The following is a 17960-nucleotide window of genomic DNA, read 5'->3' as shown; positions in this document are numbered from 1 at the left end:
CTTGAGCTTTTCCTGGGCTCCAAATATCCCTCCGTACCTTCCTTGATAAATTTTTCATACGGATTACCAGCCCATTTGACATTTCTTATTTGTCCAGAACGGAAAAAAACAATAAAGTCATCCCCTTCTGAGCTTAATGGCACTAAAAGTAAACCTGCAATGACGTTGAATCCTGGGGCGTATCTAAGATCAGGAAAGTCTTGTTTGATATCTTGCGAGGTCATCACAGTTTTTAGCTTACGCATTCGCATATACTCCAGCATAGCAAGTGCCTCATGCGATTGGTCGACTTTGCCCAATATTTTTGTCTCTCCTTGGATCGAGAGAAGGCCAAAGTCAGCATCGAACAATTTTAAAAGGTCGTCAGATGATGCTATAATGTAACCAGAAGGATTAGCTTCTGTTGGTGCAGTGTTGATAAGCTTGCGAGCTTGGAGTCGTGAAGCGTATGATAATCTCTCAATATTCCTTGATGCAGTATCACCGACAAGCCGGCACATCTTTCGAATGGGGAAAGACACTCGCATTCCTTTCGCACCGTATGTGTGGCAAGCAATCAGGCCCCACAATTCGCCGAAAGCATTTATAGAAATAGACATTGAGGATCGTACTGCCATATTCGCGAGATATTTGATATGGATAGGTGACATGGCTCGCTACGAGTTATTAGTAGAGATTGGTGGATGTTTGGTTTAAGACTGTCGAGGTCTGGTGGTGAACTTACAAGATAAGCATATGACAGGTCAAGAGGTTTCTCAAGCTCCTCGATGCCACGGCAAACGAGTCGTGCCGTTTCTAGATCCCTGTCATAAAGAAGTCGGACTTTGTTGATTTTGTATAATTCTCGAGCTTGCTTTGGAATATCTGACGCTGGGAAATTAAGTCCTTTATAAAGGTCCTTGGTCGCTCGGGGGTCAACAAGCTCTGTAACCACCCGGCCATTATATGAAGCATCAAATTGGTAAATCATTACTCGATGGAAACCTGTCAATTCTTTAACCACGCCTACAAGAATTTTTAGAAAGAGCTCTAAATTTGGCGCAGTGGCGAGCTGTTCTTGCACCTGAGACATGATGTTAAAGACCTCCATAGCTGCGGCTTCGCCTTTACGCTTGCGAGCATTCCTCAGTACCCGAAGTGGTTTGCTTGTATTAATCGTACTCTCATCAAACTCCTCCTTTGTTGGATTACTGTTGAGCGTGTCCTCTGGGGGTTCTGGCGTATCCTCCTGTTCGGGCACCAGAGGGTATATTTGGTCATCGTCAAGTTCAAACTCACAAATGATCATTTCTGGGTCAACAGGGTTTATGTGCATAGCTACCCATAGTTTCCTAGATTTGCGAGTTTTGGGATGCCGAATCGAGACGGTGAAAACTTCTGGGCCGTTTGATGCAGGATCGGCATCATCATCGCGGATAAAGTCAATATGATCAAGAAGGTTTTCCTAATATAATAAGTAAAAGTTCTCAAAATGGGTTCGCCTAAATGACTCACCTGCTGTTCCTCGCTCAAAATGTCCAGGAAGCTATTTAATCGAAAAAGCTCTTGGGGAGTATATCCAATCATGCGTTGAGAATTCTCACTGACAATGCGAACCAAAAGCTGGTCATCGTCGTGTTCTGATAATGCAATTAGTAAACCAAAGCCTTGAACAGCCCCAGGAATGTGGATCGGTTCATCCTCGCATGTTTGCAAGACATCTCCATCACGGCCAGTAATGATGGCATGCCCTTCCGAAGTCACAATATGCTTGAATCTAGCGGTTACTAGCCCGCCAACGCCATCATCTTCGCCAGCCGACAGATTCCCCATCGATGATGCATCTCCTGTACCTCTTGCGCTAGAAGCATGTGTAGTAGCAGATCTATCGGATGTATTGTCGAGAAATTGTTGCAAGCGACTGCCTCTGTAATCACTGCGACTTGTGGAAGTGGAGGACTTGCGATCTGCTCTTCTTGGGTCCGGGCCAGATTCCGTCTGACTTCTTTGCCGAGGGGTTGTTTTTCCATCTGAATCTGTAACACTTCTCCTACCTCCATCTTTACTTGTCACACTCGAAGGGCGTGGAAAGTAGTCATTCATTTCACTGGCAGCAGAGCCTCTAGCTGAAAACGTATATGGCGTCTGTGTAGTATCGACACTCACGACACTTCTGATTGGAAATACTCTATCGTTGGTAGATGATGCCGGGCTACCAAGTTGCTTGTCTGAGTTGGCGCTCCACGATGATACTCCTTGAGCAGATGAAGCTGAATAGCCCTTGGGGATGTCGGATGCCCATAATCGTGGCTTTGAGGTTGGGGAAATGGGGACTGGTGTGGTGCCACCTCTATTTCGCGCCCGAGATGAGGACCGGGAAACATCTCCCATTGATGGAATATCGACGTCCTTTGGTAACTGGGCATTATCGACAGAATCCGGCAGCATTGCAAGGAGTTCTTTGACCTTGACAGTTTCCGCCTCTAATGGGGTGACCAGTTCGTGCCCAGACTTTTCCGTACAAAGCTATTTCTATTTATTCTGGTAGAAAGAGTGTTTGATCGTAACCAGCCTTTCGCACCCTCATGTATTTATCTTCGTCTTGTCCGTATATGCATCGAGAGATGTTCGCACAATCGTTTGCAAGATATAATCTTTCCTTACAACATAAGGAATAGCTGCCGTTTGATTCGTTCCAGTTCGAAGCCAGATAGATTTGCTAAGCAAAGTGAATGAAACTAGTTGATATAGAGTGTTCCTTTTGAAGTCAGTGATCAGAGGATCATGTATTATATTGACAAAGTAAACAATCTCGATATTGATAGAGAGCGAAATTAAGGAACGATGGAGGGATTGTGTTGATTGATGGAGTTTTACGTTTTTGAAGAGGATGGGATTATCTTGAAGTCGATTCTGAATGTAGGTGAAAGTCGTCACTCGTTCCTCCTCGCGTCAGCGCAAGTTTGATTGAAGGTCGAAATTGAAGTTGTGAATGTTCGAATAATCGAATAATCGAATATTCGCCTAGGGAACGAAGAGAACGATCCACATAGGTACATACAGAGGTCAGTGGTCAGTGGTTCACTTGATCACATCAATTTGTGGTTGGGTTGGGGCGAGACCGGAAGTGGCGAATGAGATGAATTATGTGGGTTTTTGAGTATTAGATATTAGATAAGATCGAATTTAATCATTTTTTATGGGATTTACGGAGGGGCCACCATTGAAACCCATGATTTTAATTGGTACTACTCCGTAATTTATGAAAATCCTATTTTGCCTTGAAATCTGAAATTTTCCCCCAAGTTCTCCAATTACTGTTTATATCCAGGCGGAGACAAGTCCACTTTTTGGTAGCTATATGTACCTAGGTACTTTGCTGTACGAGGTACAATTTCTATCAGAGCATTCCGTGAGCACTGAGCACCAATTGTCTATTCTGTACCCAGTGGATTGACATGTAGTACCTCGTAACTCAAGGAATGAATTTTAGTCTTAAATACAGCTAGAACTAACTATGATGTTACATTCACGAAAAAGACATATACTTCCTTCCACCTTAAAGTCAGTAAACTCAAAAGCCACAGTTGTACTAGAAGAGAAAATTTCCAAGCCATCTCCAAGTGGCTGATATCCCTGCTCTTAGGAATATCGTAGTTCCAAGAATTCATCATTCGTTCCCAATACCGTGTATGATCTTCAAAAGATCAGCGATAGCCCTAGACATGATTCCCGCCTTGAACGGAAGAAAAGCGTACGGTACTCAGATAGAAGGACGTACTACCTAGTAGTCTCGGTGAAAGTGTATCTCCGTAGTAAGCTACCTACCTAGTTCCTATGGGTTAAAAAAGTCAGATACCAATTTGACAGGGGTAGTAATATTAGTAAGCCTTTCTATTTCCATAGTCATACTCTCGTGCAGACTTGATATCTAATCAACTATGTACTCTACTACTAGCCATCTACTCCCTACTAAAAACTCGTATGTCAGATATCTCTCTTATGGAAATCTTTCCTCAGCTCTGCACTTCAAAACTGGAGAATCGCTGGGAATATTTGATAATTATAGCATGAAGATCCTCGACGGCCCCACTTGAGGTACATTGTTTCAAATCTGGTTTGCTTCTTCAGTACGGAGTATGGAGAAAGTCCCTTTGTCGATCAAAAGTGATCGTACGACTGAGTTTTTATCACAAGCACTGATACAAATAAATCAAGCCACTCATGATCCACCCTCTCTTATCAGCTATGATGTTTCATTCGACTTTTTGATATCAAAGAACGGACTGTAAATCAATACTCCGTACCTAGGTAGGTTATGATGTAAAGTATTATCTTCACCAGTAGAGTAGACCAGTCGGAATACTTCAATCTAAAGTTTAATACAGCCTCAGAAAATATCAACCTCACACACCTACCTACAGAATACTACCAGCTTACGATACCGAGAGTCAGGGTTTCGGGAGGTTCCAAGAATGCACTACATCATCACATTTAGATTTCTCCGGGAAAGAAAAGTATAACAGTAGGAGTCCAAGCATGAAAGTATCTAAAGTGACAAATGCTTCATGGAGATGATTCGTTTTCGTATGATTACAAACATTTAACGTACGTATAAATATTACCACTACGGAGCATTTTATCCGTCATTTGATACTGGACAATGACTAGAAAGAAACTTCTATCTTTCCGTAATTATACCACTATATTTACTAAGAATACTATCTAGGTAAATCTCAATAGATTTATCTCACAAATCTACCAACTTTATTTTACAATCAAAGTATTTTAGTTGAAATTACCATACATACAGACATACATACGGAAACAAATGTTTCGGCCCGCTTAGGTTCTACCCGCTTTTAGATACCTACCAAGCATCCATCATAATACTCGCCACAGTTCACAGTTCACAGTTCAAAAAAACACTTTCTTCATAAAAACCATCAAAAAGTCAATTGTAAATCCTTTCGCATTCGCACCTTAAAACATGACTCGCCACTAAATAAATATAGTAAGTATAATAAGTATATCTTCATCTTCTATCTCCACCTCCATCTCTATCAGAAGACCTAATGGATTTAAACACCGAGAAAATAATCTCAGAATACAGAATACAGTACTCACAAAAAACAAAAACTTTAATCTAAGATTACCTTTGCAAATATCTTTTCCATCAAGCAACCTTTTTACTGCTCGAATACCTCGTATCTCAATCTCAATCGGAATCGCAATCTAAATCTCAAAATCTCAAAATCTCAAAATCTCAAAATCTCAAAAATAAAACACCAACACTAGGTACCTAATAACTAACTTCATATTTCACCAAAGGGTTTTTTTTGTTTTGCGTTTTGCGTTTTGCATCAACCCTATCCATCCATCCATCTCATTGACCACCACAATAATCCACCACAAATCAAATCAAATCAAATCCCACAGCCCTCAGTGACGATCCCACGGGGTAAGGTAAGATTACTAGGTAGGTACAGTACACTAATATTTCGCCACGCATCAGATCTTTGCCGCCTCATGGGAAACAGAAACAAAAAATTTACATGCAGGAGGTACGATACGCTTGTGAGCGAGCTGCACATGCAAGCAAGCAAGCCTTAAATTAATTAGTGTGTTTAGTAAGTTAAGTTGAGTTAAGTGCATATGCTCTCTCTATATATATGTTTAATCGTACGTGGAAGAAATAAATATATTTTGGGATTTTGGGATTTTAATAGATAGTTGGTGATTATTATTTTTTTTTAAAATGGGTGGGTATTTATATGTTACGAGGTTTGCCGTCTAGATCACGTGGAAGTGCTCTAGGCTCTCGAGGTGGTTTATAACTAGGCGTCAAGCAGGGACTTAAAGTAATGACAATAATGATATGCAATTCGTAACTAATAGTAGAGTATACTAAATGATTTATCTTGAGCACGAAGCTCTATACAAAGGAAATCCATCTAGATTATATAGACCTTCGTGCCTCGTTAAAAACCGATGGCTATAAACCCGACAATTCGATCACCGCAAAGCCGATCTCGATTTGTCGGTTTCTTGATCATGTGATCAAGAACGTGACCTATGTTACTGTCCGACGTAACATTTATATTAAAAATAATAATTTTTATTTATTAATTATTCAATAATTAATGAATTAAATTAATTGAAATTCTAATTATAAAATCATTACATAATTATAAATAAATCTTGAAATTTGAGATAACTTTTTAATAAAAATTGTTGAAACTGAGTTGTTTGGAAGTAGTAGTAATATTAGATGTAGGTTAAACTAAGGATTTAAGTTACAGTAATGGTAGAATTGAAGATATTCCCAATTATGGTCCGTGCACCATAATGGTCATATGACCTCAATTCTAGGCCCATAATGACCTTAATTTCAACAAAAATTAATAAAAATTAATTACAATTTTTTTTCAAATATCTTTATTATAGTGATTAAATAAATTAATTTATATTAAAAAATAATTTACAAAAATTTTATTAATTAAAATATTCTTATACTGAATCTTGTTAAAGTGAATGGTTCCTGCGTAGCACGTGCACAGGGCACTAGTCCTGTTAGGACTAGATTGAGAAGCTCTCTTACAGAGAGCTTCGCACTTCCGTAGAACTTAAAAGAGAGATTAACCTACTAGACCAATATTACCTCAGTTCTGCCCTATCAGCTTCCCACTATTCCCTGTGTGAGGTCATTCCTTTTAACAAATCTTTATAAAATTTAAAAATATTAATAAAAGATTTTTTATATATTTTAAAATTCAAAATTCTAATTTATTATATGTCACACTCAAGGATACTGTGTCACGATTCACCATTAGGTTTGATGGTGTTACGATGGTAGCAAACTGATTAATTAGGAGAGCTTATGTTACGACGGCTTCGGATCTCGTATCATGTGACCAATTATGTAATCACATGGTCCCTTCGATCCCCTCGGTCTCTTGATCGAAGGGACCGAGGGGACCAAGGGGACGATTAGCATGAAGGTCTATATAATCAAGATGGATTTCCTTTGTATAGAGCTTCGTGCTCAAGATCAATCATTTAGTATACTCTACTATTAGTTACGAATTGCATTATTGTCATTACTTTAAGTCCCTGCTTGACGCCTAGTTATAAACCACCTCGAGAGCCTAGAGCACTTCCACGTGATCTAGACGGCAAACCTCGTAACAGCTTCGGCCTTGTGCAAACACGATCAGATTTCATCGAATTAGTATGTGATCTTGGTCACCTGAAGATCGTATGCGCACGCACCATCAGAAATCATGTGATAAGGAGCCCTCAAAGCTCCTAGAGCTCCAGGAGCCCTGAGGAGCCAGAAAGCTCCTAGGGGCTCCCTTTATCGATCATTATATAGTCAGAGTAGTTTCATAGTTTAGGAGCTTCGTGCTCAACTTAGTTATCAATTAGTTTACCTACATTCTACTTGATCTAGTAACGAATTCACTTTCAAATGAATACCAGTGATAAAGCCTTAACCCATAACTACCAACCGACGAACCTTAGGCAGCCGCTGCCTTTAGTACAGCATCGTTACATCATAATCCTGTTTTATAATTATCTAATATATTTAAATAAGTCTGAATTTATAATTGAGACAACCATAATTAACAAAGTATAGGAGGAAATTTTGTATTTTTAGAACTTGTAGAAAAGAGTGAGAAGTTAGATTAATATTGCGATTATACTACGATTCTTGTGAGGTTTCGTGATTTGTTGCAAGTATTTTTGTAGATAGATGATAGTGAGAGAGGATTTGAGGTTAGTAAAATAAACTGGATGAGATGGAGAGGATATATTAGATGATATTATACCTTGTTCAAAGAGCGTGATTAGATGATTATACTTGCAATAGAGAATTCTCATACTAGAGTTAGCTAATATCAACATCTCGCTAGGCATTAAACACTCCTACGAACGAAACGGAGAGGCTTGGGATCGTTGAATCTGTAAGTTGTGATATAAATTTAATTATGGACAGCGTGTGAATCTAGATTAAATTCTCCTTAGTGTGGAGGGTGCATTATTATTTAAACTCTGAGAGGATACTTATATATCATATGGTTGTAGATAAATTAAATTAGTGAAGAAGGAAGAGAAATTAGTGAATTTGGAATAGAGAATGAAGGGCCGAGGAGGAGTAACATATAAAGGCACTTGCCCTATACCGAAATACCGCATCTTCTAGTCACTGTGTGCCAAATACCAGAATAAGTGCGATGCAAACAGAACAGATAGTAAAGAGATTTAGCATCCTTACAAAGATTATTGTGGATTTAGGGTGAGTTTAGGTGAGTTTGAGGGGGTTAAGTGTTGTGAAAATACCTCATATTTTTATACACTGCTAGGAGTGACGGTGATGTAGCTCAAAGACAGCAATTATACGAATTGATATCTATATATTGAAAGGGAGACTGGAGCATGAAGAACAAGTGAGGGTATCTTCGTAGAATAAAAAGTCAAGAGAAAGATGGATGGACATATGCGTGGATCTTTATTCAGATTTCAACACTACTATACTGTAAATTAGTGATTTAGACGTGTTTTATATAAAGATTTAGTTCAGGAGAGGGTTTGTTGCTGAACTGTCTAGTGAATAAGCGATTATTTGAAGTATAAATGGATATGGAAAGTTGAGGAAGCCGGATGAATTAGAGAATGAACACTTCAAATTCCATGGAAGTATGAGTGTATACGAACAATCAAGAAGAAAAGAATACAATGTGTGATTGCGTTTTTGGGGCACAAACTCCGAAGGCTATGAGAACCACAACCCTAGCTTTTGAAGTTACTAGAAGAAGAAGAAGAAATTGATAAGCTTCCTCTATCTATCGCAGAAAGCACCTCACAAAAAAGGCTACAGAATACCTGCTGATAGAACTACCGTGAAAATTCCAGCACAATTGGTTGGGGTAGCTAGACGAAGGTCTTCTGAGATTATGTATGGATATTAGGAAGTATCCCTTGGTGTTTACCGGACGATGATTCAGGCTGGACTCAACGGCAGTAATAAATTATCGTTTAATGTGTTTGATATTAATGAGACGAGAGCAAAGTAGCTTTGAACTAGCTCGAGAGACTTTACAATCCACGTCATATCTTGGCTACAGATACAGCACTGAGCTCACATTGCTTTCAGAGAAACATAAGCTTGTATATCATAATAGTATCGACACTGATGCCTATGTCTAATGTGAATATTTCAAGTAAATATTAAAGATCCTGAGAATCGAGGATATTTCGAGGATCAGTTGAATAGGTAGTAATAGATTAAATTAGCAAGCACGTCCTTCAATTGTGTAGTAAACATCAGAAGTATAGCGTATGTTATTGATGAACAGAACTTCCTAGAATAGAATAATTTAATTAAGGTTTCAGCGCTGTAGGTATTGGTGGATAAGTGAGCCATGTCCAATAGCGAGTAGGTCTTAATCCCACCTCTACAAAGAAATAGGTGTCTAATTTGGAGATTGGAGAACCTTATCATTATGTCTGAAGCTAGTATGAATAGTGTTCTAGATGTAAGATTATCAAAATAAATGAAAAAAGGGGGTTAAAATCCGCAATGATAGCTGAGGAGTGTAGGTGTTCTAGAAATCAAGACCTACTCATTGGCGCATTCATCCCATTTAGACTTCCAAGTTTAAAGAACATGAATATATGGGAATATTCGAAGTGAATTAATGGCATTTGGTACCAAAGCAATTGTGCATTAACCCACCTCGTCGACAGTCTCGCTTAAACTGCATGTTACCATTGCAAATAGACAGTAGCTTCCCCTAACTATCTTCTCAGTGCATAATTTTGTCCTCAAGATCACTTGTGATATGACACTGTGTTATGGAAGAGCCGCACGAGCATTTAAATATCAGCTAAGCTGATACTATAGTGTTGACCTCCTGGGATCTTGGCAGCATATGCATATATATTGCATGATGCATATAAGGAGCAAACAAAACTCAACTTTTAATTCATTCTTTCCTTTTTGGTATACTGTTTGTTTGCTTTCAATATTTTGATTTCAAAGCACTTTAATTCCGAAGTGTTGGGTTACTTGAGACTAGAAAGAGCATCAGATTGAATCGACTCTTTACTGTTCTAAGCAGATAGCTGCGAGCATATATTCAAAAAATGAAGGAATAGGTTGGGTATTCGGCCTTCGGAATTAAAGTGCTTTGAAATCAAAATATTGAAAGCAAACAAACAGTATACCAAAAAGGAAAGAATGAATTAAAAGTTGAGTTTTGTTTGCTCCTTATATGCATATGTACTATATATGCATATGCTGCCAAGATCCCAGGAGGTCAACACGAAGGCTGAATACCTAACCCTATTCCTTCATTTTTTGAATATATACTCGCAGCTTAACTGCTTAGCTAGAGAATCAATCAATTCAATCTGATGCTCTTTCTGGTCTCAAGAAACCCAATATATAGTCACCACATACGTATTTAATTGGTGATAATTATAGTTTCCAAAAGCAAAAGTCCGCTAACTAAGCACTAATTATCATACCGGCATAATCTGGAGTGATAATGATAATGATAATGAATATGACGATATTGATAACAGTGAAGTTTTATTGGCAAAGACACTATACTTTACAAGAATTAAAATTATGTTAGATGGGATGAGGAGTTAGAGTAGAAACAAAATGACTTGAATAGAGTTGGAGGGTGGGTGGGTGGATAAATTCCTACCAGAGGAGAAGCTGGGCGAAAATATTTGACTTATTGCTTGAAATTGAGAATGATATAATGGGTGTACTTATAGATGAGTATTGATTTTGAAGGATAGAAAGTGGATGATGGATGGATTGAGCATTCGATTAGGTCTATTGAGAGGCAAGCAATTCACCAATCCCAATGCAATCACACAGCTATTCCTCCACCTCATTCCCCTACCTACTCTAAGAAAGCAAAAAATACTTCTATAATGTATATTCCTTAATATTAATCATCACTGATGGAAAAGTAGGGTTAAATTCAATCAAAATTTTAGAATAATATTTTCTAAAAGTATTTTGATTCTTCAAAAATGTATTTCAAAATGTATTTCAATTTTATAAATTTAAAATACATTCTTAAAATATAATTTTAAATTAAAATATTTCCTTGAAGTACAATTTTGAATTAAAATAATTCAAGCTTTAATTCTAAACTAAAATTACTAATTTTGAATTAAAATTTTTAATTTTGAACTAAAATTTTTAATTTTGAACTAAAATTTTTAATTTTGAACTAAAATCATTAATTTTGAATTAAAATTGTCAATGCTAAACTTAAATCTTTTAAAGATTATATATTTCAAATAATAAGATTTATTATAGTCAAAATATTCTTATGATTTAATAATAAAATGATTAATCTTTGAAAAAAATAATAATTGAATAATTAGTAATCTAATCGAAAGTGATTAATAATCGAAGATGTAATGATTGAAAATCGAAATAAAAGGCCTCACTTTTGCTAAATTAGGAATAAGGTTATACTTCCTGAATGTATTGTACTTTAAATTTCAAGAGTTCATTTTTGAACATTTTTTTATATAAAGTTATGTATATGATGTATATCACATATAAATATTTTCTATACATCAGTGATCAAATGTAATATACATCATAGAAGTACTTTTTGCTTTCCTAGGGCTACTAAGAGACAACTTACGAGGAAGTTCTATCCCCACAGATTCATTCATGATCACTAGAATCAAAGGATTCCATTAATCCCCATTTTATATAAACCGCACCTCTTCAGGATACAATTAATAGAAACCAGCAAAAACCTAACAAATAGTGTGTTTGATCTCAAGGGAATGATATTCAAAGGAACATCAGATATTCCATTGTAATAAGTATATTGATGGCAATAATCCAAATTCTGAGACAAGATAGGAATAATTGCAATACAACTTATACAAGGGGGAAAAACGACCGTGAACTCTCAGACAGGACGAAAGATAATAAGTACGATGAGTCGATGATTAGTTTTTGGATATTAGAGGAGAGGAGAGGAGTGATAATGAGATGGGATAGGATGGAATGTGATGGGATGGGATGATTGTAAATGAAATAGATAGCAAAGTACTGGAAATATATTATCTTGTACGTATAGTTCCGTTTGTAAGTCAAAATCATTTATTCTTCTCTTCTTTCGCCAATTTCGGGAAAGTCAACGCTTCTCTAATACGACGCACTCTATAGTCCGCTCAACCCAAAATAATCGAGGGATCAAACAGATTGTAATATCCAAACATCAGTAGTGGTCCTGAGTACACAAACATGAAGTTCCAGCACCACCTAGGCTTTACTCAATCAGATCCGCTGAAGGATTTGTCTTGTATCAATATACCACCAGACGGTAAGCAATCCGAGAAAGTAGATGATTTAATTACTCCATGAATCATAATCGGGTATAAACTGACTGAGTATCCGATGCATAAACCTGCAAACCTGTAAACTCCCCTCCATCAAAACTCAAAGACAAACTCCATAAAAACTATCCTACTGCTATAAGATCTCTCAATTTACTTCTGTCCAACACCCCCAGCATTCCCAGCATTACCAACACCACCAGTACCACCAGAAGCAGCCGCCGCACTAGCAGCAGCAGTAACCTCCGTATTTCCACTTCTTTTCCACTAACAACCGGAAAATCTTACGTTAGCTTGTATTCATCATAATACACTCAAACTCAAACACCCATCTCAACCCCTCAAGAAAAAAACATCGATATCGAATTCTTTCCGTCCTTCCAGGAAAAAAAAAGAAAACAGAAAGAACTCACAATAGCAAGCAAAACCCCACAATTTCCACACTTATGATGAACATCCTTAAAACTCGTCATCAGGTATGGAATACACGGAAGACAAAAGCAGAAACAGCAGATGAGTGCTGAGATACTATAGATCATTTGTATTTGTATTAGTCTTACTTATCACCACTTTCTTCTTTTCTCATCATTCCGTCACGGGTATCTCTTCAGTCAGAGGGAAAGAAAAGAAAGAAAAAAAAAAAAAAAACACAAAAAACTCACTCAGCAGTCCCCCCACTAACCCACTCCACCTGCGTATATTCTAACACACCACACCTGGGACAACGCACCAATCTCGATTCTTTCTGAAGCGTAGTCAGCGGAGCTGGATGTTGATTTTCGTATTGATTTCCTGGTATATTTTGATTCATCGTTTGATTCTGATTCCCATTCTGATTCTGCGCCTCCGGATGAATCTGAAACTGAGAAGGAGTTTGATTCTGAGTATGTGATTTCTCATTCATATTAGGACTCGGATTAGGATCGTAGGAAGGAGGTTGAGAATCTGGATAGATTTCTAGATTTGCATTTTGATTTGTGTCGTGAATAGCATTGGAGTCGGCTAGTGGAGTATTATAATGTGCGGTATGAGTAGAAGGACGTCGTTCTTTGTGAGGGGCAGCGCTAGGATCAGGTGATGGAGTATTGTAATGCGCGACGTGTGTTGAGGGACGTCTATCTTCTGGATTTTTATGCATGCCTGTCGTGGTATCGATAGTATCGTTATCCACTGGAACATTATGTTGTGCTGTATGTGTGACGGGATCCATTTTCACGATTTGGGTTGTAATGATTTGGTAGGTGTGTTTTGTTTAAAGATATTTGAGTGGAAAGTCAGGAATGTACAATTTGTGAATGAGGGATAGATGTTAGATATATATGTATATATTGAATCACTTATCACTTGTTATATTGTAAAAGAGGGGATAAGATATAATAATATAAGAAACAGAAGTGTTTCATTCCCTTATAATATTTCTTTCACGTACATAAAAGGAAATCCACCCCGCTTCCCCTCATCCTTCAGAACTGTACAGCCTTACGCCAAGAAACACCACACATCATACGAGTACACGAATAAAATAGCATCCAAGTCCGACATTTCTCCAGAAAAAAAACTAGATACGAGCTGCTGAGCCGCCGAGTATAACGTGATCGGCAATGTTTGACGAATAATTCTTGATTTAAGTAGGTACTGTAGCTACTTATTTATGCAGATCTTTAAAATCTATAAAAAATTGTTCAATGAGAAAAATTATGGAAGTTCCTTGGAATCTTCTTGGATTCTTGGCTTGACGTAGTTTGTCTGACATTTGTAGGGACTAGCGCGATGAAAGGGATAGTGGCAACGAAGAGACGGGAGGGAATATTTACAGTAAGGGGAAGGAATATAAGTAAATAATTGTTGACCTCCTGGGATCTTGGCAGCATATGCATATATATTGCATGATGCATATAAGGAGCAAACAAAACTCAACTTTTAATTCATTCTTTCCTTTTCGGTATACTGCTTGTTTGCTTTCAATATTTTGATTTCAAAGCACTTTAATTCCGAAGGCTGAATACCTAACCCTATTCCTTCATTTTTTGAATATATACTCGCAGCTTAACTGCTTAGCTAGAGAATCAATCAATTCAATCTGATGCTCTTTCTGGTCTCAAGAAACCCAATAATGATAAAATAAACATAGAGTATATAAAAATGACAACTTGTATCATTAACTATAGAAAATATAAAATCTTTCCAATAAACTTTTTCATTTATTAATTACTCTCTAAATAACTAAACCGAGAAAAAGCCCGGGTAAACAATATATAAAGATACCTCTTGTATATAATATATAAATTAAGATCTTGTAACTTTATATTTAACGATTCAACAATACAACAAGACAATAATGAACTGAACACAACTAACAAAGTTTGAAACACAGAGTAAATATAGAATTCACCCCTCGATCAAATCTTCATCTTCATACAAACGACATGTTTAAATTCTAAAGCTCTGAAGCTCGACTACATGATCCAGAATTATAAGACGCTTCCTTGCTTGGTATATATGTCTATAACTCATTATTGCGACAGCATATATACATTCATACATTCATATAGATATAAATACCTAGTTATGCACTTGCACTTGCACTTGCACATCCACACCTTATCCCCCTACACAACACCCATCCCACCACTTAATACATGATCAAACATCAAACATCAAACATCAAACATCAAACATCAAACATCAAACATCAAACATCAAACATCAAACATCAAACATCAAACATCAAACATCAAACATCAAACATCAAACATCAAACATCAAACATGAAACATGAAACATGAAACAACAAACAACAAACAATAAACATTCTTAAAACCATACGGCATTTATATTTATAATTACCTAAAATATAATATACACAGATGAGATGACGAACAAGAAACCATCCGTCTTCCTCCCTTTCTAACGCCCGCCCGTCCCATTTTCCCCCTCGTCTTCTCCCAGATTTCTATCACTTAATTCTCTTTAAATAGGTAGGTAGGATACGATATCCCAATTTTCAAATATTTATTTCCTCAGTTCTGTCCCCTTGAGATTAAGATAAGATTCAATTCAAATAAAATATTCACTTTCTCTAGCGCATGAGATACAGTGAAAACTTTTCGCCGGCCGTGAACAAGTGATGAATACAAAAACTCCTTGTAAATGCTTGTATCAAAACTCCCCTTTACTATTCGCTTCTGTAATGACGACGCTGTACCAGATTACTTTTCGACTTCGATTTGAGTTAGAGATTAGGCTTGGCTGACAAGTCGGTGAATCTTGTCAACTTTTACCCTATGCATGCATGTGTTTATTCATCAGGCTCCAATTCTCACATATCCCTGCACGTGGGTTTGATTCTCAATACCCTCCATTACGTTCCCTCTTGAATTACCACCAGCATTAACACCCTGCATATTAATTCCTCCATTTGCCAACCGGAAATTTGTTGTGTTGGACATTGGTGCTTCAGGTGCACGTTGAACAGCAGCATTAACATCTGTCATATCGACGAATGTATCATCTTCTTCCATATCTGCATCCCCATCTGCATCCTGGTCGCTTCCAATATCCTGCGTATCCTCTTGTAACGGTTGACTTGTTATTGTCGAGTTAAGTTGTGGTGCATTCGAGGGAGGTAATCCTTCGTTGACGTTACTCTCAAGTGGCTTTTGTGCAGCCATGCCAGCAGACCCGGACTGTCCAGATCCACCTCGAGCTTGCTTAACAACACCTTTCCAGCGACCAATTGCTCGTTCCACTGCTGTATCAATATGCAAACTTCGATCCATGAGTTGAAAACCAACGGCTTTATAGTTCGTTCCGTTTTTCCCAATTTCGGCCATAAGACCTGAGTCAATAGGTATTGGTGAAGGTGGTTGTATCCTGAACTCTCTAGGTTGTTGTAACCGACTCAATTCCTCGACTTGTAATTTTGAGTGGGCAGTTTCCTGTTGTAAGAGTTCCTTTTCCTTCTTCAACTTGGATATTTCTTCAGACTTCCGACCAATATTACGAGCTAATTCGAGAGTCCAAAGTTCAGTCCTTGTATTCGGGGGTAATGAGTTCCAGTGTCCAAACATTGAATGTAAGTGCTCGGAAATCCTAGCCTCCATGCTTTGAGCATCTGCTTCCGCTTGCTGATGTAGTGCAGCAAGGTTCTCGAGATTGAAACTCTCTTGCGGGGGATATGATAGATCGTCTTGTGGAGCTGTCGTAGCAATGGATATTGAAATGCGGTAGCGATGGAACTCCGAGGAGAAGTGCTTCCGCAATGCTTGGTATTGTAATTCATCTGGGGGAAGGATAGACCACGATGAAGAGTTCGGGATAGGAGTGGACGCGTAGAGGGTTGGTGGCGGTGGCAGACAATGGAGTGTAAGAGCAGGGAAATCCAAGCTAAAAGGATCGTAATCAAAAATGTTGGGCCCTTCGATTCGTTGTCTGTAAGATGCTAAGTTAGATCTTGACCCAGGTTTTGTGATTGGCGGTGACTTACTTGGCCGCTCTAAAACTTCCTAAAAGTTCCCTCAAGGCTAATTCTGCCGCTTTTGCATTATCCAAAGCTTCCATCATCTTTTGTTTCTGTTCAAATGTCGTTTTCGCAAGCATTTGTTTGCTGACAGACCTATTCCTGCCATCTAATCTTCTAGTCCCATCTCTGGACTCATCTCCATCCCAACTTCGAGCAGGTTCGCCGTTTCGTGCTTGAGGTATGTGATTCATGACCCCCGTTGACTCCCACGTACCGCCATTTACAACAAAGTTGGTTCTTCGATTGCCCATCTGGGTTGGTACCCCCCTTGACATACACATCATATTCAGGGCCGCGCCATCATCTCTTCTCAAGCTTGGAGAGTCACTCCCTGTCATATCCGAATCATTATTAGGACTTCTCCTTTCCGACCCCCCAGGTGTCCCTGCGGGTGTCGAATCTTCCCTTCTCGATGTAGAATTACGTGGCTGCCGCCTGGTAATACCTCCACGAAGCTTCCTTATTTCATCCACACTATGTATACCATCTGCCGCTTTGGGATTCTTCTCTTTTATATAAAGATCGAGATGGCGGCCAAGTGAGGATGAGGTAAATGCTTGATGACAGAACGGACAATTCTTATCTTTTGGTGCAGAATTCTTGCCTCCATTTACTGAAAGGTCAGCACTGGAATTAGGGGTACCCATTTGTTCGGCCATATCGACAGTCGTTGCGCGCTATACTTGCATACAGGAGGAATTCACAATTGTATTGGTACATGTATGTTTTCCGATTATCCCAAAGGTTTTCTCTTTGTCTTGCTCGACTTGGAGTAATTCTTGAATGATATGTCCCAAAATAACAAATACTCCCGCGAATAAAGTAGAAAAATAGAAAAAGAGGTGAAGGTAAAGATTGTAACGGTCAGAGAAGGAGCAGTGGAAATGGAATCTAAAGGGGTTTGCAGCTCTGAATTTGTTCCTTCTTGGGGATTAGAGAATATTTCGCTAACAGGGATTATTCGATGACCCATTCCGGATCCCGATAGTCTAATGCTTTGGTGGTCTGCTCCGCAAAAGGGATCAGAAGAGAATTAATAAGTATATAGGAAAAGGGAAGTAGATGTGAA

At 38.2% G+C, this 17960-nt stretch overlaps 3 protein-coding genes across 3 annotated transcripts in view; all 3 read right to left on the bottom strand.

Moving 5' to 3' along the window:
• SS1G_13512 (hypothetical protein) overlaps positions 1 to 2427 on the bottom strand; it is a gene marked incomplete at both ends in the record, with an annotated part of 5031 nt that extends 2604 nt beyond the window's left edge. Inside the window, 3 exons of the mRNA XM_001585578.1 lie at positions 38 to 656; positions 725 to 1444; positions 1495 to 2427. Of these exons, the coding sequence (XP_001585628.1) occupies positions 38 to 656; positions 725 to 1444; positions 1495 to 2427 (2272 nt within the window). The remainder of the gene's footprint in view (positions 1 to 37; positions 657 to 724; positions 1445 to 1494) is intronic.
• Positions 2428 to 12522: 10095 nt separating this feature from the next.
• SS1G_13511 (predicted protein) lies at positions 12523 to 13579 on the bottom strand (the record flags this gene model as incomplete). The annotated part of the gene is made up of 3 exons (XM_001585577.1): positions 12523 to 12636; positions 12783 to 12897; positions 13032 to 13579. 3 exons carry the CDS (start codon positions 13577 to 13579, stop codon positions 12523 to 12525), a joined length of 777 nt encoding a protein of 258 aa, XP_001585627.1.
• A 2095-nt stretch (positions 13580 to 15674) lies between these two features.
• On the bottom strand, positions 15675 to 17550 carry SS1G_13510 (hypothetical protein; the record flags this gene model as incomplete). The annotated part of the gene is made up of 2 exons (XM_001585576.1): positions 15675 to 16800; positions 16856 to 17550. The coding sequence occupies 2 exons, from the start codon at positions 17548 to 17550 to the stop codon at positions 15675 to 15677; spliced, it is 1821 nt and encodes a 606-aa protein (XP_001585626.1).
• Positions 17551 to 17960: the final 410 nt, after the last annotated feature.

The sequence above is a fragment of the Sclerotinia sclerotiorum genome, genomic scaffold (assembly GCF_000146945.2).
Source record: "Sclerotinia sclerotiorum 1980 UF-70 scaffold_25 genomic scaffold, whole genome shotgun sequence".
NCBI lineage: Eukaryota > Fungi > Ascomycota > Leotiomycetes > Helotiales > Sclerotiniaceae > Sclerotinia > Sclerotinia sclerotiorum.
The sequence above is the reverse complement of the archived record's forward strand: the minus strand, read 5'-3'. Positions and strand labels throughout refer to the sequence as shown.